This window comes from Sus scrofa, chromosome 1, assembly GCF_054392235.1.
Source record: "Sus scrofa isolate SSC_HxYL_T2T_F1_AM1 chromosome 1, Sscrofa_HxYL_maternal_Yorkshire_Landrace_v2.0, whole genome shotgun sequence".
Taxonomy (NCBI): Eukaryota; Metazoa; Chordata; class Mammalia; order Artiodactyla; family Suidae; genus Sus; species Sus scrofa.
In genome coordinates this window covers 269,170,654-269,192,709 of record NC_139383.1, presented here as the reverse complement: position 1 = coordinate 269,192,709, position 22,056 = coordinate 269,170,654, and the positions used below count along the sequence as shown (strand labels likewise).

The following is a 22,056-nucleotide window of genomic DNA, read 5'->3' as shown; positions in this document are numbered from 1 at the left end:
AAAGTGATTCATATCTTTGATCAGAATCTCAATGGCATCCTCTGACCTCCTCCCACTTTCCCAATTTAGACATTGGACACTTGGAAGATTTCCCCCAGGTTTTTCAATTATATTTCCTTCTGTTGTGGAAACTGCACACTCAAAATCACTCAGAGTCTCTTAGGTTTGGAAGCAGCCTTAATCCCTCTGCTCTCTATCTGCATCACCAAAAGAATGAAAAAGCAGATCCTTTAGTATGTCTCTATTACTACCTCTGTGATAGCACTTCTCTCCAGTTGGTGATTCATTAATTTTATCCCAACATGCCCTGTATGAGTTGTCTGGTGTTGGGAACAGTATTGTGTGTGACCCCCCTGGCATCTATTATTACATGAACACAGCAGACATCTATTATTACTTGAGCACAATTTCAGTTATTGTTTCCTTGGCAGAGATCAGGAACTTAAGTCAATAATTCTACTAGTCTTGGTAGCATTTAGCAGTTTAAAAAAATGATTTCACAGTTGTTATTGGATCTTTCCATAGGCCTATTATTGGTATTTGGGGCAAAAAAAAACAAAACAAAAAACTTTACTCCCATTGTATAGATAATGTAACTGAGACTCACTGCAGACAAGGATTAAACTGGTTTCTCTCTCCCACCATCCAGTAGCCATAAATCTAGATCTATGAAAACACCTGTTACTATTTTTTTGCCCTAGTTTTTGCTGAGAGAGGAATTAAAAAAATGCCTCCAGGTAGCCTGCTACTTAAGTCCTCCCTACTGATCCCTTCCCCAGGATTAATTCAGTTGCATGATTTGCATAGCTTTGACATTTCAGTTATCTATAAGATTGACACCGTCATCTACCACCATTAGGTAATTGTTACTTACTTTTTTCTTAGCAAATAGGTACTGATCTTCCTTGACCATGAAATATCAGGATACATATATATTTAATCTCAATAGAAAAAAACCCCAATATTAAAAAGTTATATTATAGTTTTTTGTATTTGACATCCAGAATTCTGGGAATCTGCACATGGGCTTCAGGAGGTCAGTAAACTCTCAACACCCAAGCTTTTAAGAATGGCTACATGATGTTATGATATTCCTTTATACAAAGAAAACTCTGCTGGAAAGGTGGACATTGACAGCATAAAGAATGTCTGGGTGGTAAGAAGTTTTATCGAGGGACTAAGGGGGTTAATAAAGATGGAGAAATGATGTGTATAGACTACTCATTTTGAGTTTATTCAAAACACAACTTTATAATCTATTATTAAGCTGGAAGTAGATACACCCTAGATTTATTCTTATATATACATGGATTCATAAGTAGAAACATTATTTTCAGGAGTTACCATCATGGCTCAGTGGTTAACAAACCCGACTATCATCCTTGAGGATGTGGGTTTGATCCCTGGCCTTGCTCAGTGGGCTAAGGATCCTGCCTTGCTGTGGCTGTGGCCTAGACTAACAGCTACAGTTCCAATTTGACCCCTAGCGTGGGGACTTCCTTATGCTGTGGGTGCAGCCCTAAAAAGACAAAAAAAAAGAAAAAAATATTATTTTCATATTACCAGGATTCAGAGTACTACTTGGCAAGAGTAGAAGAATCCCTTCAATCATTCAGTGCTCTCTCATCCATTCATTCAATCATTCCTTCATTCATCTAATATTCATGAAACATTGACTATGTTATATAGCACATTTTGTTAAAATCATGAAAGCAAGCTGGGGAAGGAAATAGACAAGAAACTAACAGACACAATACAGTTATATAAGCACCACAGTGGAAGTGTGGACTGGGTGCTAACAGAAAGTAAAAGGTAGAAGAAGACATAAATCAAGCTGGAGGCTTCAGAAAATGCCTTGCAAGGGAAGTATTGCTTGAGATAAATTTTAAAGGATGTGTTTATGTTCAACATTACAGATTAGGGAAATGAAGAGAAGGCAGAGATTTCAGGTAGAGGGAAGCCTATGTAAAGACACAGCAATTTGAGAAAGCCTCTTTGCTCTCAGTTACCTCTGACCTAACCACCACCCACACCAACAAGTCTATCTCCTGGTCCCTCCCAGTGCTGGCATTAGTTACTTTACCTTCAGTGATAACTGCCCAGCTGTTTCTCAGGTTAAGTAACCTCTTCTTTACAGAAAGTAATTCTTACCAACTACATAAACTATAGAGCTGGTTCTGCACATTTTAAAATATTCATTTGCTTTCTAAGAAGTATCACCATTGGGTTTCAGACTAGGATGAATTCTTGATGGGATGAGCATGTGATGCAACTTATAAAATGGTGGCTACTCTCATTTCTATAGAAATGATTAAAGGGAGATCCACCCGCATGCAACACATTTTTAAGTTGCATTTACAAAATACAAAGTCTCCAGAAACATATATTTTAGGTTCTACCTATATCTTTCTTACTTAATCAGAATCAGTCTGATCCATTTACTGTGTGTGTGGTTGTTTGTTTGTTTGTTCGTTTTTTACTGAAAGTCATCTACCCTTATACTGTATTCTCTATTCTCTCAAACTCCCTTATCCAACTCTTAAAAATCTCAGGAGGTGACCTAATGGGAGCAGTCTTTTATTTTTTGCTTAATTTTTGATCCCCCCCTCTCCCAGGCTCAGCATAGAGAAGTGGATTCTCAAATCAGTTTTAAAATCATTATGAATTCTTTGCATTTGACTTTTTAGTGGGAGCTCAAAAATATTTCAGGATTTTAGAGCAATAATTAGACCTATCATTTTAAACAAATGCCACATAATTTGTCCACTCCTGAGGAAAATCTTGCTTCTGAAATGGAGGGCAAATATTTAAGAATGAAATGAGACTGACATTCACATGAATTAAAAAACAAGTGGTTTAAATCTTTAAAATGATTTCCCTGGTTCTTGCTCATTAGTCAATATTGCAGAGTCACGTGCCAAAATTTTGAGCAGTCCCCGCATTTCAAAGACCATTTCTTTCCCCCCCCTCTTCATTATTAATGCTAATTTACATGAGCTTTGTGGTAAGTGATTGCTAATGTTCCTATCACACCAGTTTCAGCTTCAGAAATTCTAAGGAAACATTCAGGAGTCTAATTCTTAGTTATTTCTCTTTTTACCTGAGCAACGTTGAAAGTGCAGCTTTCTTTCAGCAGGAAATAGTGAATGCCAGGAGGGCAGTCTGGGGAATGGCAAATAAAGACAGAAGAGAAGAACCTCTCAGCCAGAGTGGTAATCAGAGAATTTAAAAATTATTTTTTGACAATACAGACAGCACTCGCAGAATGCCATTCCCTTTTAGATGGAGTTACTCAGTGAACCAATACAATAGAACAAGAAATAAAATGTCAGACAATTCATGAAACAAAAATTATTGCTCTTTACACATCTTATTTCCAAACTATAGCTGAGGCAGTCTGTCTTAGAACATGACCCAGAACATCACATGGCTGGGATGTGATGGCACCAGTCACACAATGACAAAAACTCAACAGTTGAAATTAGATCATTGGCTAAATTCCCCAAGCCCCTCTGCTATGTCGTTTGAAAACCTAGTCCCTGCTTCAGTGATGATGATGATGTCAGCAACAGTAGTATCCAATAAAAATAGAATTCCTTATTATATAGTATTTATTAATAACATATATTAACTTAACAATAGTATACATTGGGGCCAATAAAATAAGGCTGGTGATTTGTTTTTGTAGGGTCCATGAACTAAGAATGGTTTTTCCATTTTGTAGGACTATTAAAAAAAAAAAAAAAAAAAGGCAAGCATATGCCACAGAGACTACATGGTTTACAAAATCTAAAGTATTTACTATCTGGCCCTTTACAGAAAATGTTTGCCAACCCCTCATATATATTAATATTCATGTAGCATTTGCTTGATGCCAGATTATTGTGTAATAAAGAATTTTGTTGGCTTTTGTCTCTGGTTCTTGGGAGGGAGTCTCTACACTCCTGGAATTTATTTATGGTGGGCTTCTCAGATGATATCTGACTTCATGCTAATGAGGTGACTTAATGGTGGGTTCCAGTATACTCTTAGGATGGGGGCTGACCATGCTGGGAAAACTAACATGAGATTACACAAAGCTGGAGTGAGCTTCGAGGTTGCCAGGAGGGTTGTCCATCCTGAGAACACAGAAGCTTTGTGTTTGGGACTCTCTCAGATCTCGCCCTATGTTGGTCTTCATTTGACTGGCCCTGATTTCTATTCTTCATAGTAAAACTGTAATCAAAGGATAGCACTTTCCTGATTTCTGTGAGTTGTAGAGAATTATCCAACCTGAGAGGAGAGTGGAAACTCAAGAATTTGTAGCCAGTTGGTCAGAATGATAAACAACTTGGGGACCAGAGTTTGTGGCTGGTATCTGAAGTGAAGGCAATCTTGGAAGGCTGTTCCCTTAGCCTGTGAAGTCTGCAATAACTCCAGGGAGTTAATGTCAGAATTGCATTGCACAGGCATTTTCCCCAAATTTTTAACAATATTCATCCTGAAACAACTCCATGAGAAGGGTGCTATTTTATCTATATTTACAGAGAAGGAAACTGAGGCACAAAGTGATTGGGTAATTTGCCCCAAGCCACATAGCTAGCAAGCGGTGGAGTTAGGATTTAAACTCAGACAGTCCAGCCCCAGAGGCCAGCTGAAATTGTAACCGTCCTGATCTTTTTATGCTTCATCTGGTGGTAGAAGGATGGTATTAGGCCTAAGATTCAGAATCCAGTCCCTGTTTTCTTTGCCTTGGCCTTGAAGGTTAGTTCTGATCCTAAGCCTTAACTGGTTTCTTAGACTTTTTTACTGTGTGTTCCCCACTTTGGGTGACTGGATCCTTGATTTGTCCCATGTGTTCCAAATACCAGGACAGACTTGTTCAAAAGAAAAATCATGAACAGTGGAGCAAGGCAGACTTAGATTTGAATCCTGGCTCTGCCGCATGGTTGTATCAGACACATTACTTGATAATCCCAAATCCTGCTTTTCTCATCCATAAAATGGAAAGGTAGATGAGTGAAAGAATAAAAGTGTATTCAGGTGTTCTTATTGGGGAAAGACTGGGTCTTAAATTTGTCTGAGTTATGAAGCTGCGGGTACTACTTCAGTTTCTATACACACAGCATCCATTTGGATCCATGGATTTGCATGGGAACTACGAGGTATTTACAAAACTACCAGTGGGCATGGAGAAGCACAAATCAAAGGGAGAGCCTGTGCATCTCCTGAGGGGGGTGGAAATCCTTTCCATTCATCAAGGAAGAAAGAATCTAGAAAGAGTGGGTAATAGGGTTTGAAGGTGAGTGGACAGATGTGGTTCTTTCCAGAAGGTTGTGACCCTTAATTAACCCTGTCCTTGCCAAACATACTGTTAGCATGTGAGCCCACTGGGAAAGAAAGGGCCACACCTGTCAGCTCAGAGATGTTGCATTAATTCCTACTCCTCTTTTGCTGTGCAACGTATTCCCCTCTAACTCAAAACAATACAGAGGGAAGGCAGTGGCTCCCTTCTCCCTTCACATCAAGGAAGGGCTGGAAAGCATCAGGGCCTATGAAATCAGAATTTGCACTTTAGTGATGTGAGGTCAGCAAGCTCAATGGATTTCAGGTTTGATTATCAGTGAATAAGCTCGATTACAGTGGGGACTTATCATTGTACTGTGATAGCTGGGGAGGAGGGTTGCAGTCGTTTCACATGTTCATCTGCATAGGTTGGTGTGATCTGTCTGGCTATGTTTTGGTTCCACGAGTTGGCACATAATAAGTATTCAAACATATTTTTAAAAATCTTTTTCATTTTCTTTCTAGATAGTTTCCTGATGGAGTCTTACCATACTCTGCCTTCCAGGGCCTGAAGATGTGCCTGAGACCTAGCTCTTACTCCATTGTAATAGGCTACCTCTTTGCTGCCTGCCTGACTGCAAACGTCCACAATTAATTGCTGCTCCTTTGTCCCTATTCTTGCTGTGGAAACATTTGGGGAAGCTGAAACTTGTTCAAGATCATACAGTGCCACCTGGGGCCTTCTGGAGGCAGGTGTCAGGTAGGTACTACAAAAGCATCTTGTTGGTTTTTGTCCCTGTCCATTGCTTTATTCTTCTCAATAGCTGAGCTTCCTTTTACCTGGGCCTGTAGCCCCAAATCAACTCAATGTGGACCCACCCATACCTGAGTGTACCTCAAGAAGCATTATGTTTCAAAATTTCTTCAGATTTGTCCCAGCCCCACCCTCAGCCGTTCTCTACCCCAAACTCTTTTCTGTCCACCACTTCCAGGGGTTCACTGCCCAGGACAGTGGCCTCTCACCACATGTGGCTATTGAGCACTTGAAATGTGGTTAGTTCGATTGGAGATGTGCTGTGAGTGTAAAAGGCACAATGGATACCAAAGCTCTAGTACAAATGAAAGAATGTAAAATACCTCCTTGACAGTGTTTGTGTTGATTTCATGCCAAAACAATAAGAGTTTAGATACATTGTGTTATATGAAATATGTTACTAATATTATTTCATCTCTTTATTTTAAAGTATGGCTATTAGAACACTTACAATTATGTATATGGCTCTTCTCTGTGATTACACTATATTTTTGTCAGTGCTGTTAAGAAGACCCTTTAAAAACAGAATATGGACATTCTCTTCCTCTGATTAAAGCCCTCCAAGAGTCCCTTAGGCAAAGGTCAAATTCCCTAACATGACCTGAAGATTTTTCTAATCTGGACCATTTGCTTCTCCATCTCCAATGCTCCTGCCCCCCGAATCACTTGCAGCCCTGTGAACAGGCTCTGGTTTCTCCTCATGCCAGTTTCCCCATCTGGAGAGCCTTTCCTTCCCAGAGTCCTCTGCTGACTCATCTTTATATTTCAGTTTAGATGTCACTATGCTCTAGTGTAGGTGTCCTTCTTCTACCTCCCCACAGTGTCCTGTGCTTGCTGCTCTCATAGCCTTCATCACAGCACTAGCATCCCCAACCAGGGGCTCTGTCTTGCTCTCAGATATGTATCTAATGCCTATATTAGTGCTGATATATAGTAGTGACAATGCTTTTAAAACTGAGGCACAACAGACACATTTTTGAATAAATAAATGAATCAATTGATAATCATTCTTTTAAATTAATAGAGCATATCTGAGATGATCAATTCATCAATGAGCTGGTGAAAGAGATAAGTAGGATTGCTTTGGAGACCATCCCTAAAGACTCAGATGGCTTGGGAACAGGTGCCTGATTCCAGCTTCACAGGGACCATGGCATCCCTTTTGGCCAGAAGCTCAAATCTAAAGTTTACTGTAGTCATAGATGCTGGAGACTGCCATTTTCAACAAGTTTATGCACAACTGGCATTTGCCTCAAGATGTCTGGTAAGGAACTCTGCTTCAAAATTATCCTTGCTCTTGCACTGTGGTATAGCAAAGGAACAACACCTTTGCCCTAAGACTCAAACCAGTTATGTTTTGTGCAGATCATTCAGGCCCCAGACCCTTCTCTGCATGATGCTGTCAGAACAGGGGAGCTTTCTGACCTTCAGCTTGTAGGTTTCCATGGTAATACTTGTCCTTTATCCCTTAGTGTAGGGACATTGAGGTATTTGACCTCACCTACCTTGCCGTAATGAAGTATTCAAAAGTAAAACAAATCTTAAGTCATTACCTAATATCAAGATATGTTTGGAAACCTCAATTAGTTAATTCTAGTTCTCACATTTGGGCATAGTATCCCAGAAACTCATGTTCTCTCATTCTTTGATCCAGTCAGCCCTTTCGATATCTTGTTCCTCCAGTTTATTTAGGTTCACTTGTATGCTTCTGCTTCTACACGGCTCTTACCTGGCTTGTCCTCATATTTTCTTTTTTCCTAAGAAAATCTTACCTATTTTTAATAACCTGGTCAAAGCTCTTTTCCTCTATGAAGCCGAAATAGATCAACTAAATCCTCAATAATGTCTTCTTATCTGCCATTATATATATTATCCTTATTGTTCTCTTTGGCACTTCAATTTTGTCTTAATGCAGTCTTTTGATATTGATTACATCACCGTGTTAGTATTATTTAACCTTTCAAAAGATTATGTCGTGTCTTCCAATATATCACATGCTCCCTGAGGGCATAGTCTGTCTTGTATATCTTCATCGTCAAACTGGAGCCTAGCACCTGGGTCAATAAATTTATTCTGAACTGGCTGGTGGGTAATAAAAAGAAAGGATAAAGTCAAATATGGTTTGAGTTGGTAAAACTAGATCAATAACATTATAAACTGATATACTTGAATTTGCTGAAAGATCTTGATGAGTGGGAGGAAAATGGGTTTATAAGCATCCATTTTTCAGATTTATTCCTCCCACTTAGTAGCTTTGAGTACAGACTCTATCCGAGTGCTGAGGATCCATTGGTGAATGAAACAGGACAATTTTGACCTTCAGAGGGCTTAATATTTTAATAGTAGAGGTAAATAAAGGAAAATTGTAAAATGTTCATTACATTAGACAGTATAAGTATTATGAAGAATAATGTATTACGTGCTAGGGGATAGATGTTGCTATTATGAATTAAAAATTTCTAAGTCCAGCAAAACTAAATTCAAAACAGCCTCAATTATATATATGGTTTGCATTATTGAGTACATTAACTATATAACTGTCTCTTTCTGTAAAATGGGTAAGAATGAGTATCTACTTGGGCATTAAATGTTACATTAAAATGTATAACACTTTTTTTTTTTTTTTTGGTCTTTTTGCTATTTCTTGGGCCGCTCCCGTGGCATATGGAGATTCCCAGGCTAGGGGTCCAATCGGAGCTGTAGCCACTGGCCTACGCCAGGGCCACAGCAACGCGGGATCCGAGCCGCGTCTGCAACCTACGCCACAGCTCACGGCAACGCCGGATCGTTAACCCACTGAGCAAGGGCAGGGATCGAACCCACAACCTCATGGTTCCCAGTCGGATTCGTTAACCACTGCGCCACGATGGGAACTCCTGTATAACACTTTTGACATATTGTAGGCATTCAGTATATTTGTGCCAAATATAGGACTACATAAAAATCTGTAGAGGTGGAAGTACGCACATATCTGTATAGTTGTGATTGTATTCTCTGTTGTATTTATACATCCTAAAATGTATCCATATGCTTCAAATGCCACCACCTCTGTGAAGCCTTGCTTGAGATCCTCCTGCACAAACCAGGATACTCCTATGCTCCCCAAACCTCTTTAGATGTATCTCTCTTATTTGTGTGCATATTATCTTCCTACTAAGGCTATTAATTCTTTAGGAAAAAAATCTGTGACTATTGGAATGTTACACTTTTTGATGTGTTCCTTATTCACCTATCTACAAGAAATACAAAACGAAGTTCTATACAACTTACCTGCAAAAGAGCCTCAATATTGCTCCCTTTTCACCTGTACTACTCAAATGTAAGCTGTCACCACGCCTCCCTTAATCTCTGACCCTGCAGTACTTAACTGATCTCCTAATTTTCATTCCTAATTTTATTTCTATATCATAGTCAAAACTACGTCTTTAAATATGAATCTAATTAAGCCATCTTGTTCTTAAATCCTTCTATAGACTCTAATTAGAGTTAGAATAATATTCAAACTCCTCATGCAAAGCCCTGTGTGACCTGGTCCTGTCTGTGTTTCACACAATCCAACTCACTAGTCTCCTTGCTCACTGCTCCTCAGCTATTTTTGTCCTCTTTTCGTTCCTTAAATTTTCCTTTTTGTATTCCTCAAAGCATTCTACCAGAAAAAAAAATTTTTTTTCCCATTCTTTGCCCAAATAAGACTATATATCTTTCAGGTCTCAATTTAGAAGTTACTCCTTCAGGAGTTCCCATCGTGGCGCAGTGGAAACAAATCTGACTAGGAACCATGAGATGGCGGGTTCGATCCCTGGCCTCGCTCAGTGGGTTAAGGATCCAGCATTGCCATGAGCTGTGGTGTAGGTCTCAGATGTGGCTTGGATCTGGTGTTGCTGTGGCTCTGGTGTAGGCCAGCAGCTGTAGCTCTGATTGGACCACTACCTGGGAACCTCCATATGCTCCAGGTGCAGCCCTAAAAAGCAAAAAAAAAAAAAAAAAAAAGATTCCTTCAGAGAGAGTTCCCTTGTGGCAGGGCAGGTTAAGGATCAGGCATTGTCATTGCACCTTGTGTTGCTGCTCTGATGTGGGTTCTATCCCTGGCCCAGGAACTTCCGCATGCCACAGGCGAAACCAAAAATGACGTTATTCCTTCAGAGAAGCATTTTGTAATTATTAATCTAGATTATTCTACCTACCTCTCTTTTAAAATCCAATTATGCTTCTTTATAATTTTTACCGCAGTAAGTTTGTAGATTTACTTTTATCCCCTCATTTGTCTATAAGCTCCATGAGGGAAGAGCAACAACTCTGACAATACAAATTTGTGAAATAAAATAATGGGATTTAAATCAAATCTTGATACCTCCCTGGTAGGTACTATTAATTATTTGCTAGTTGAATTAATATTTATCTGATTTTTAAAGTAAACAAAGATATACTCAGCATTATATAGAAAGAGAGCCAGTGTCAGTAGAGGCTCTGACGTTTGCAGCTTTGGTTCAGAGCCTAGAATGCCTTCCTCTCTCCTACTTAGCACCAGCAGTCACGTAGCTGGAAAATGATGGTATTTTTAGCCCATCTTTTCCCTACAGCTCATCTTCCATCAGTGACCTATTCCAGCATCCTTTTACTAGCTAATCCAGAAGAAAAAAAAATGTGTAACTCACGTCCGTTCTGGATTTTTGAATATTAGATTACATCCTTGTCTATATTCATGATCATTGTCATCATATTTTAATTTGTGACATGGATTGAGTCACAGTTTGCTCTTCAAATCAAATATGTTGCATGAAAAGACGAGTATATAGAGAGGTTTCCATAGCCTGGAATGATAGAACTAACCAGATGAAATTTCACATGGAGAAATGTAAACGTCTGCCACTATTCACTTAAAAAATATAGAGGCTAGGAAGAACGTAAGTTAAACTCAGCATGGATGAAATAGGCTTGGGGCTTTCAGCTGGCTCAGTATGTTTCAGGAATATAATACATGTGGAGACCAAAAAAATATATTTGATTTGGGATGAATTAATAGAAATAGAAATTGGAGAATAGAAGAGAGTCTATTCCATTAGGTGATCAGGCAACCTAGACTAAATAAACACTTTAGGACATGATAATATATGGAAGACATTTATAAAGGGAGAAGATACAGAAGGTTACCAGGAAGGTGATGGAGAGGAAAGCACAAAACTAGAGTAATAGAGATGCATATCTTAAGAGAGAAACAGAACATAAATCATGCAATAGGTGTAACAGCACAGTTGAAAGAGCAAAACTTTGGGATCTTTCAAATATCAATATAAATCTACACCTCTCAAGTTTCTTGATATATGACCCTGTGCCTTTGTCTTCTTATCCAAGAAACAGGTATATCAACTTCATTAATTAGTTGTGAGGCTGCAATAAAAGCAGTCCAGAGCCTATCACATGGCAGTTAGCCAATGGATATTAGACTTCATTATCAATATTAATCCAAAGAACCTTAATAGAATGACTAGGCTTAATAGGTGGTAAGTTCCCTGTCTGTCTGGGAATTCAAACAGAGACTGGATGAGCTCTTATTGGAGGTGGGAGGATGTGGAAGCAATTCAATATTAAATAAATAACTATACTGACTTCTAAATCTGATTTGATATTATTTTTAAATGAGAGTATTTAACAGTCCTGGATGGTAGAGAAGGGGGAGGGAGGGAGAGAAAGCAAGAGATATTCAGTCTTTAATGAGATGATTTCCATCTTTGAACATGCCATGACCTTTTTAGTCATCTTATCATCTGAAAAATATTTCCAGGCACCTTATAGACTACTTCCTTACCCCATTTCCCCCAAACTACCTTGCCTCAAGCAAGTTCATATTCTGTGGATGCCTGATGAGACCCTTGGGCCACAGAGGTAGCATCCCAGCCCATCCAGGAGAGCCCCATCTCTGTATGATTTGGTCCTGTCTGCTCCCTCTCCTTCTCTTCTTCAGCCCCTCTGTTTGTCCTATAATGGTTTCAGTCAGCAAAATCACCCTGGGGACAGATAAGGCTCTAGTAACCCATGGCAACCAGCTGCCTTTGGATATAAAATGGCTTTTCCATAATTTCATAATGTGCTTCATTGGAGGGGCAGGAGAAGAAAATGGGAAAAAAAATATATAAGCCTGGCTCTGAAGGGTGTTGCACTCACACCAGGGAATGGAGGGTTGTAATATTCTCCAAGTTGATTACACCACCCTTTCATAGGGAAATCACTCTTTCTGCCAATAAACTTAGAAAGGCCCTCCTTACTGTGTGGTTCAAAAGAACTCTAGGACTACCCAAATGCTAATGATTTTTTAACACAAGTGTGGCAGGCCAGTTTGGAGAAACAGGCTAAGTTGTCCCCAAGTATTCTCAGACAGGCCCTTAAAAATGCTATTGAAAAGTTATTTTCCCAAAATATGTACTTTCCTCAGGCCTATTTAATTAGTTCCCAACACCCATATATTGAGAATCATAGAATTTAGAACTGAAGGAGGCAAAGACAATTATCTTTTTCAATCTTTAATTTTATTACTGGAGTTCCATGAGTAGCAATGACTATACCAGTTAACTAAGGTCAGGGCTGGCTAAGGAGGGTCTGGAACCAAGGTCTACTGATTCACAATACAATATTCTTATACTTTCTCTCTTAGAGAGTCTTGTTTACTTCTTTATCATTGTCCTCTGCATAGTTTCTCTTTATTTTCAAGTTTCGGTAAATTTAATGAGTAATAGCTTACTGAGGGGGATGGGTATATATCCAGTAATCTAGTTTTTATAACAAGTAATAAAACGATAATAATAATGTTATACCTTACATTTCTTAGAGTCTTCATTACTCTAAGACTTTGCAGTCACTTAGGATTTCAGTGGTTTTAAGAACTGATTTCTGAATTTTCATCAGATGTCTCAGTTTCACAAATATTTGATTAAAATAGTGTTCACTTTTTTGTACAACAGAAGTTGAAGAAACATTGTAAATCAACTCTATAGTTTAAACAAGAAAAAAAAATTATTATTATTATTATTATTATTATTTTGTCTTTTTGTCTTTTCTAGGGCCGCACCCATGGCACAGGGACGTTCCCAGGCTAGAGGTGTAACAGGAACTGTAGCCGCCGTGCTACACCACAGCCATAGCAATGCGGGATCCAAGCCGTGTCTGCGACCCACACCACAGCTCATGGCAACGCCAGATCCTTAACCCACCGAGCAAGGCCAGGCATCGAATCCACAACCTCATGGTTCCTAGTCAGATTTGTCAACTGCTGTGCCATGCGGGGAACTCCAAAAAACATTATTTTTAATTGTTCATTTTTTTCTGATACATCTTTATTGAGGGTATGCTCTGTGCAGAGTCCTATCCTCAGTCTTTAGGAAACATCAAATAATCTATTGAAAACTATAACAACAAGAAGAATAAATAACCCATACCCCAGTTGATGTAAGTCATGTTTTATCAAAGTGAGTAAACTATGTTTCTTAACCTTGGCTGCTAAATTAATCTGTTTTAGTGTCAAAGGTGGTATTCAAGTTCTTTTCTTAATTACATCATTTGATATAATTATATCATTTGATATTGCCAGATGCATTGCTGCAAGACTTACTATTTGAAAATACTTTGCTCTCAGAACCTCATGTTCTACCATAAAAATGTAATTTAAAACAAATAAGAGTTTGAAGTTGACCCCCAAAATAATGATCTTTTAAAATCTCTCATTCTTATAATTTTTGTTCATCAAAATGACTCCTTTTTTCATTTAGGAATTAACATTAATTTTTAATTTGATGTTACCGTTTTTTGAGTCCTCATATTTTCAATGTACACATGAAATGTTTACAAGTGAAATGACATAGTCAAAGGGGATCTGCTTTAAAAAATGGGGCTGTGGGAAAGGAGAGATCAAATAGAATTGGCCATTAGTTGACAGTTATTGAATCTGGGTGATAAATGCCTCGTGCTTTATTTTGCCATCACTTCTATCTTTGTTTATCTTTGAACTTTTCCATTATAGAAACATTATATTCAAACAGTTTTTTTTTTTTTTCTCACTGAGGGGCTTCAAAACAAATAAACAGCAAACATTTGGGTTTATAAAATATATTTGTTGTACTAGTAAAATACTAGGTTTTGTTCTATTTATTTTTATTATAGTTTATTTACAATGTTGTGCCAGTTTCTGCTGTGCAGCAAAATGACCCAGTCATTCATACACACACACACACACACACACGCACACATACATATACACACATGCACACACACACACGCATATTCCTTTTCTTATATTTTCTCCTATCATGGTTTTTAGCATCCAGACACTAAGTAAGATTTGTTTGCAGTTTTGCTCCTTGTGAATAGTGAAAACCATTGTGCTACATCAACACACTGAAAGGTGGGGTCACTAGCATGACAAGCTGCATTTTATAGAAAGGACAACAGAAGAACCCAGGGGATTCTATGATTTATGTAAGATCATGCATCCAGCTGAGGACAGAGCTGGGACATGGACCACATTTCCTAACCTTGAGCTGTCTCTCATCTATAAGAAAAAGAAAGTTGCCTTTTTACAAGTTCAATAATTGAAGGAACAGAAAGATATGGTCCTGTGATGGATTGTAAATGAAGTCTCCACACAATAGACCTTTCCTAAGTGAAATGGCATTATCATATTTTTACTGCCCAAAGGTGCATGCTGACTTCATGCCCTTACACTGTATTAAACACATTTACGGGGAAAAAGCTATTTCCCGTGCAAACACAAGTTTATAGGAGAGCAATCAACAGGCATTTGATGTAGTTGGTGCCAAACAGGAACTATCTGTTGACATTTTTGTGTTATTTTATGTACTCTGTGTGTGTTTATGCAATTTTTTTTACATTAACTTCTCCTTTAAATATATCTTCCAGCCAGCTACATAATTGGATTTTCTTTTGTTATAAGAAGTGAACATAAATTACCCCTGTTGGGTGCAGATTAGGTTACAGGATTTCTTCTCTTCTGTCACCGTCAAAACCTGGGTGTCAGAAAGCTTTAATATTTAATGCAGGCCTAATTAGTCTCAGTTGGGCCCAGGGCACTTAGCAAAACCTGACACCAACCATAAAGTCAAGTTCATTTAGAGAGCATAATTACCAGTTATTTCTATACTGCAATAAATGCCCATATTAGAGTAGCCTTCCTCCTCACCCCCTGACTTTACAAGTAAATTGAAAAATAAAGAAAAAGAAAAGCCTTGATTCCTAATGACAGTAGACAAAGATTATGTAATTTGGTTCTGGGTCTGACATTTGTGAGATGACTTAGAGAACTTACAAGTATATAAAAATAGAATCAGAAATGGCTAGATAAACTGAGAAGATGAATCTGTAACAGGTTGTTAAAGAAAGTTAGCAATTCATAAGGATAAATTGCTGCCATGACCAACATTCTGAAAATACCATTTAAGTACATATTACCAGTCATTCACAAAATGTATATTGAAGTCTTCTTTGTAAGGCAGGCATCATACTAAGCCCTAGGGCAACAGTGGCAAAAAAGAAAATAATTCTGTTCTTGGGGCGTACATTCCAGCAAGGAACCACAGAACTTAAACAAAGCATATGTTTAATTCCTATTTACACTTGTGATTACCACTACTGTAGAGAGTCATAAAATGCTAGAGTAGCAGGGTGACCTAACCTTACCTGGGATTTCATGAAAAGCTTCCCTGAAGTGTGGACATTTTAGCTAAGATCTGGAGAAGGGCAAAAGAGTGAAGAGAAATGAGAACACAGAGAAGAAGCAGGGCATGTTCATGGAATGAAAGGTCTATGTGATGGCACCACCCCCCACCACCCTGCCCCCACCAGAGGCCTTGACAGTGAGAGGTTGAAGTAGGTGGGAATCAGATTATACAAACCCTGCTGGGCCATGTTAAGGAGTTAAACAATTAATTGTGTACTTTTGTTGTATAATGTCTTTCTTATTTGGTATAATGCCTGTCTTATTTCTCTTCAAATCTGACTTAATATACATGCATCAAATTAGTGAATCTATTGAATCAAATGAATTATGAATCAAAAATTATAATCACAGGAGTTCCCGTTGTGCCCCAGGGGGTTATAAAACCCAACTCGTATCCATGAGGATGCAGGTTCAGTCCTTGCTCTTGCTCAGTGGGTTAAGGATCCAGCATTGCCATGAGTTGTGGTGTAGGTTGCAGACACAGCTCAGATCATGCATTGCTGTGGCTGTGCTATAGGCCAGATACAACCTTGATATAGATGAAAAACCTTTCTCAGCCAGAATCTGAAGCCATCTCAGGTGACTTGGAAACAGCACTCTTGATGCTATTGATGGCCCTTTTGTGGTCAAATTCAATAAAGTTTACTCAGTCATCACTGTGACTTGAATCCCTGAAGCATTTCTCACTGTTAACTGGCCCCACCCCCTGCCTCTGCCCCTGAGTTTGAAATTCTATCTGCTCCAGTCTTATCATAAGAATGTTTGATTTTGATGCTATTGTTATCTTCTGGACCTTTCTAGATGTGTTTTTTTTTTCCCCCCCAAGTTCCACCACTCCTTTTATTTATGTACTTAAACAAAGGATTTACAGTTTAAAAGTCAATAATTCAAGTTTAAACAAGGCAGTCCTCCACTCCACTTCTCCTCAGAATTAATGTCTTTCAACAATTTTTAATGGTTTCTTCAGGTATTTATCTCTGTATTTCTAAGACACAACTGTATGTTGTTTCACTTGTTAAAAAAAAAAAAAAAAACTTAGCTATCTTAAAGTCATACTCTGAAAAAAAAAAAAAGTATTTGGTTTTCTGACATGATCCACCAATTAAAATCATTTTTCTCCATTCTTAGAAATACAGTTGTGTCAATTTTATATTTATATTTAGAGTTTATATTATCATGACAGTGTAAATATTACCCACAGCTAAAGTACATATAATATGATGATTATGTGTTTTGTGTGTGTACAAACATATATATAAACTTTTCCTGAAATTAAAATGGACTGTTTTTTTACATTGGCTAACTTTTCCATTTTCTTATCACTAATTCCATCTCAGATATTTTCCCTGAAGTGTAAAATACATTAGGTAACACTAGTGCATTGGTTCCTTTTACTTTTCTTTATCTTGGAGCCATGAACCATGAACCCTCCATCTCCTCTCATTGGCCCTCTTTGTCCATTAGTTGCTAGCAACTCTTGACCTTGGGCTTTCTTCAGCCATTACCATGACACTTGCTAACTTTTTCAGGATGGATTGCCTATTTCCTGCTTATGTCTTCTTCCTCCTTGGATTGCCTTCTGATTTAGGTGGCATACACTCTCCGTCCTCGTTATAAAGTATACGTAAGGGTTATGTTTTTGTGTTCCTCCCTGGATGTCTGAAATATTCTTATTAAATAATTGCTTGTGTATAGAATTCTAGGTTCGAAATGATTTTCTTTCAGAATTTTTAAGGTATTGTGCTACTTTCTGTCAGGTTCCAATATTGTTTTTAGAAAGCCTAATGCCATTCTGATTCCCAGTCCTTTTATATCTGATCTGTTTTATATCTCTTGGAAGCTTTAAGAATATTTGATTTATTTGTTATGTTCTGAAATCTTATAATGATAAGCTTTGATATGCTGGGTATTCCATGGGCACTTGTTGAATTATTTTTTTGGTAAATACTGTCTTTCCATTTTACCTGTTATCTGTAACTTACTTTAGTCAGATATTAAACTTTCTGTATTAATCTTCTGTGCTTTTATTCCCTATTTTTATCTATTTTTGTACTTTCTGGGAGATTTTCTTGACATTAACATATATATATATATATATATAAAATTTTTGCTGCCATGTTTTCAGTTTTCAAACTTCCTTTCCTCTATCTTAACATGTTTACAATATTGTTTTTGTTTTATTGATTAAATGTCTTTTTTTCTCTCAAAGTAATAATTATATTTTTCCAGACATTTCTTTTATTTTGCTCTTTACATTATTTCTATGTCCTTAGAGTTCTTTTTATAAGATGCATTGTGTGGGTCTCTTTCATATGAGTTTCAATTTTTTTTTTTTTTTTTTTTTTTTTTTTGTCTTTTATCTTTTGTCTTTTTAGGGCTGCACCCATGGCATATGGAGGTTCCCAGGCTAGGGGTCTAATCAGAGCTACAGCTGCCAGCCTACAAGAGAGCCACAGCAATGCCAGATCCAAGCCATGTCTATGATATACACCACAGCTCACAGCATTGCCAGATCCTTAACCCACTGAGCAAGGCCAGGGATCAAACCTGCAACCTCATGGTTCCTAATTGGATTCATTTCCGCTGAGCTGTGATGGGAACTCCATATGAGTTTTGATTTTATATCTGTATTTTATCTGTATCTATTATCTCTCTCTAATCTCTCCCACTAAGAAGTGTCCTCAGAGCAGCTTGCCAGCTGGTGGACTGTACTGAAAGGTGACATAAATCTTATCCACTGCACTCACTTTCTTTAGAGGTGAATGTCTAGAGGACATAAGCTTTGATTCCAACATTTGGAAGGAAAGTAGAGGCAGAATTCCAATTGCTATGGTTATCTTCCATGCATTGCCTTTTGTCTAGCTTAATTTGCACCTAGCCTTCCTGCATTCCTGAGACTAGAGTCTCTCTGATTCAGTCTTTTAAGGGATTGAGTCTCCTGTCTTACTTTTTTAAAAGAGTGCCAGGCTTTTGAAGGAATTTTTTGAGAGTCTGACTGCTCAACACCCATACTCTCAACCAGCTCGCAGTTCTAACTATTATTGCTGCCTTCGGAGGTGCATGTTGCCTGGCTCCTCCAGATTTCCGAGATGCCAGTCAATTCAGCCTTCTCTGATGGGTTGAGTCAGTCACTACTTAACCACAGGCTTTTACCCATTGTAATTCTAATGACATTCCTTGTTATCTATCAACTTTTCTCTCATTCTCTTTTACTCTATAGATGTATTTCTGTTTTGGTCCAACACTATCATTTTACTAGGTTTTGAAAAAGAGTGAGAAAAAGTCTCTGTTCTGTCTAGTGTGTTTAACTCCAAGTCCTCATTTTTCTCTTCCATATCCTTTTTTTTTTCTTTATACAAATCTTTAGTCACATTGTGCTCAGGAACACCATGTATGTACAGTCACAGACCAAACCAGTTCCACCAAACATACTTTTCTTGTAGTTAAACTCACATGTTTTACAAACATCTCAAATTTATTGCATCTAAATTTGGATGAACACATCATCATTCCTGACCACAAAGTAAACTCTTGGTTAATATTCAACAGCATAATACAAAAGAGAATTAATCATTTTCCCTTTAAATGTAATCAGTAGAAGTTGCAAAGCCTATATTGAAACATAATCTGTTCTTTCTTATTCAACAAGTGATTACTGAGTATCTCCTATGTGAACACAGGCTGATAGACAAATAAAAGCATTTACTGTGCTTTTACAGAACTTGCACTCTTGTGAAGAGAAAAAAAAACGTAAGCAAGGAATTGCCCCATGTAATGTGATAAATGCCACAAAGGAAGGGAACCACCTGGGTTATATGGACAGGGATGACTTCCCAGAAAACAGCACCTGAGTAGCATATTGAAGAATGAGTAGAAGTTCTCCAGTTGCTGAAGAGCACTCTTAGCCTAGAGAAAATATGTGCAAGTTTTAGGAAGAATAAAACAAGTGTGGTTCTTTCAGAGGAATGGTGAGTAATTCAGTCTTTCTAGAGCCCACAGTGGAGAGTTGGATTGGCTGGAGGCTACCCAGGAAAAGTTTTGACTTCTATTCTAAGGAATTGGGGTGCATGCCCAAAAGATTTAATTTTCCATTTGATCAGGAATGTAAAGAAGTCCTCCAGTCTAATATTAGACACTTGCATGTTTATGCAAACACACACTTACACACATGGGCTCACAAATTCACACACTCATATGTATCCTGTGAAGGCAAGATTTTTGGATTGTTATATTACCTATGTTGGACTGGGTAATGTTATCTGGAGTCAAATGAAGGAAAGGCATACATGTCAGAGTGTATCGTACAACACAGGTAAAGAGTCACAGCCAGGGTAATCAATAGAGAGTCTATGCCACATGTATCTGGGAAATCTGATGTCCCAAAGGAACCAAACCTACTTTGCTAACAATTGAATTTTCTTTCTTTCTTTCTTTTTTTTTTTGTCTTTTTTGTCCTTTTTTGAGGGCCACACCCACGGCACATGGAGGATCCCAGGCTAGGGTTCTAATTGGAGCTGTTGCTGCTGGCCTACACCAAAGCCACAGCAACACCAGATCCAAGCCACATCTGCGGCCTACACCACAGCTCACAATGACGCCAGATCCTTAACCCACTGAGCTAGACCAGGGATCGAACCCTCAACCTCATGGTTCCTAGTCGGATTTGTTTCTGCTGCACTACAACAGGAGCTCCCGACAATTGGATTTTCTAATTACGGTGTGTAGTAAATTCCTTGCTCCTCTAACTGTCATTTGAAGCCATATGGACATTCTCAGGGGATAATGCAGAAAGATTTTCTACCCTCTGGGTGAAATAATCTTTCCAGCACTGGGAAAGAATGGGACTCTAAAGCACATAGAAAAAAAAAAAAAAAAAAAAAAAAAAAGGGTTTCCCTAATTTCTGGATTCTGGAAAGAAATGTCAGACTGAGAATTAGGGGAAGTTTTTATCAGGATACCATGAGGACATTACCAATAAATGGAAGATGATAAAAGAGGAGACCATATATGTGGTGGACTGCTTTTCATCGTTATAAAATATTTTGACGCCCAGGTTTTAATTTGATGCTTACAACCCCATGAGAGAGACAGAGCACTTTGTATTATCCCCACCTTTACACAAAAGTACATTCTAGAAAGCTGAAATTTTATTAGCATCATATAAGTAGAAGGCCACTAAGCCTGACTTGGAATCCTGTCTCAAGTTTAGTGTTTGAGAGTCAACCCATCTTTGCCCCAATTTTCTCTCTTGCCTGGCATAGGTATATGAAACTTGGTTTGGGCTGTGAGGGTTCATAATGGGTAGTGCTTACCTCACAGTTTTTTGGCAGCCATGGTAGCTGACAGATATTCCAGGACTGTTTTATAAGAAATACAATATTCCTGAGACCGTATCTACAGGTTTATTAAAGGCATTTGTGCTTATATGCATCGGCCTTCATGACAGCAGACAACAAGGGGTTAAAGATGGGGCAGGAGGGAAGATAATTGACATGTGGGCCTGTTGGTCTTTCCCCAGGCCATCTGGGAGCTTAAATAGCCAACAGTTAATTAAAAATAAACTGACACTTTACTTTAAGGATAGTTTTAATAACCATTTATAAATGTTACATTAAAAATTCATACACTGTTATCAACTCCTGCTAAGGATTTACAGCACAATGAAGGTGTTATGAATGTTTTATAGGTACTGGGGAAAAGGCTTTTCCTGTAGAGACATTTTCAGAAGCCTATTTGTCTTTTCCAGGCCACATCATGAGTGCTTGAGACAACAGCAGCTTATGGAATAAAAACACTCCCAAAGTTCAGGCTCCAGTCTTGTCTCCATGCTTCTAACTGGCTGCAACTCTTTTCCTTAGGTATAGTGTGTTCTTAGTAGAGTGTATATTCCAAGTAGGAGATGATGTAGGGCAGAAAAACAAGTTGTCAGCGGAAACTCAAAATGGCACTGGTGAAAAAGATCTTGCATGTCACCAACAGAGAAAATGAGCAGAAACTGAAGATGCAATAGAAGAATTGACTAAAGAGTTATCATGTCTGGTGACCCATGGATTCTGCTAACCCAAGATATCTATTGCTGCTTTTCAAAATTCTGTTTTGCTATGAAGCACTAGATTTTTATCTTGTATAAATTTGGCCACAGTCTGTGAGTTTGTGTAAAATTTCTACGTGTTGCACACATAACTTTTTGACCATGAGTTTGGAGAGATGGTTTCATTTTACAAATGGCAGTTGAGCAGGTGTTAGGCTCAGA

The 22,056-nt window shown here is 38.2% G+C and overlaps 1 protein-coding gene across 3 annotated transcripts in view; it reads left to right on the top strand.

The window, feature by feature from the left end:
• The window catches only part of LOC110257084 (uncharacterized), a 485,227-nt gene that overhangs the window by 49,381 nt on the left and 413,790 nt on the right, over positions 1–22,056 (top strand). For 2 of the 3 annotated variants that reach the window (XR_014826103.1, XM_021075740.2), the window contains exon 2: positions 5,791–6,025. Coding sequence is in view for 2 of the 3 variants with exons in the window: in XM_021075740.2 (XP_020931399.1) it covers positions 5,791–5,794 (4 nt within the window). In the remaining variant the exon portion in view is untranslated. The remainder of the gene's footprint in view (positions 1–5,790; positions 6,026–22,056) is intronic. The other variant, XM_084994080.1, reaches the window with a different exon arrangement.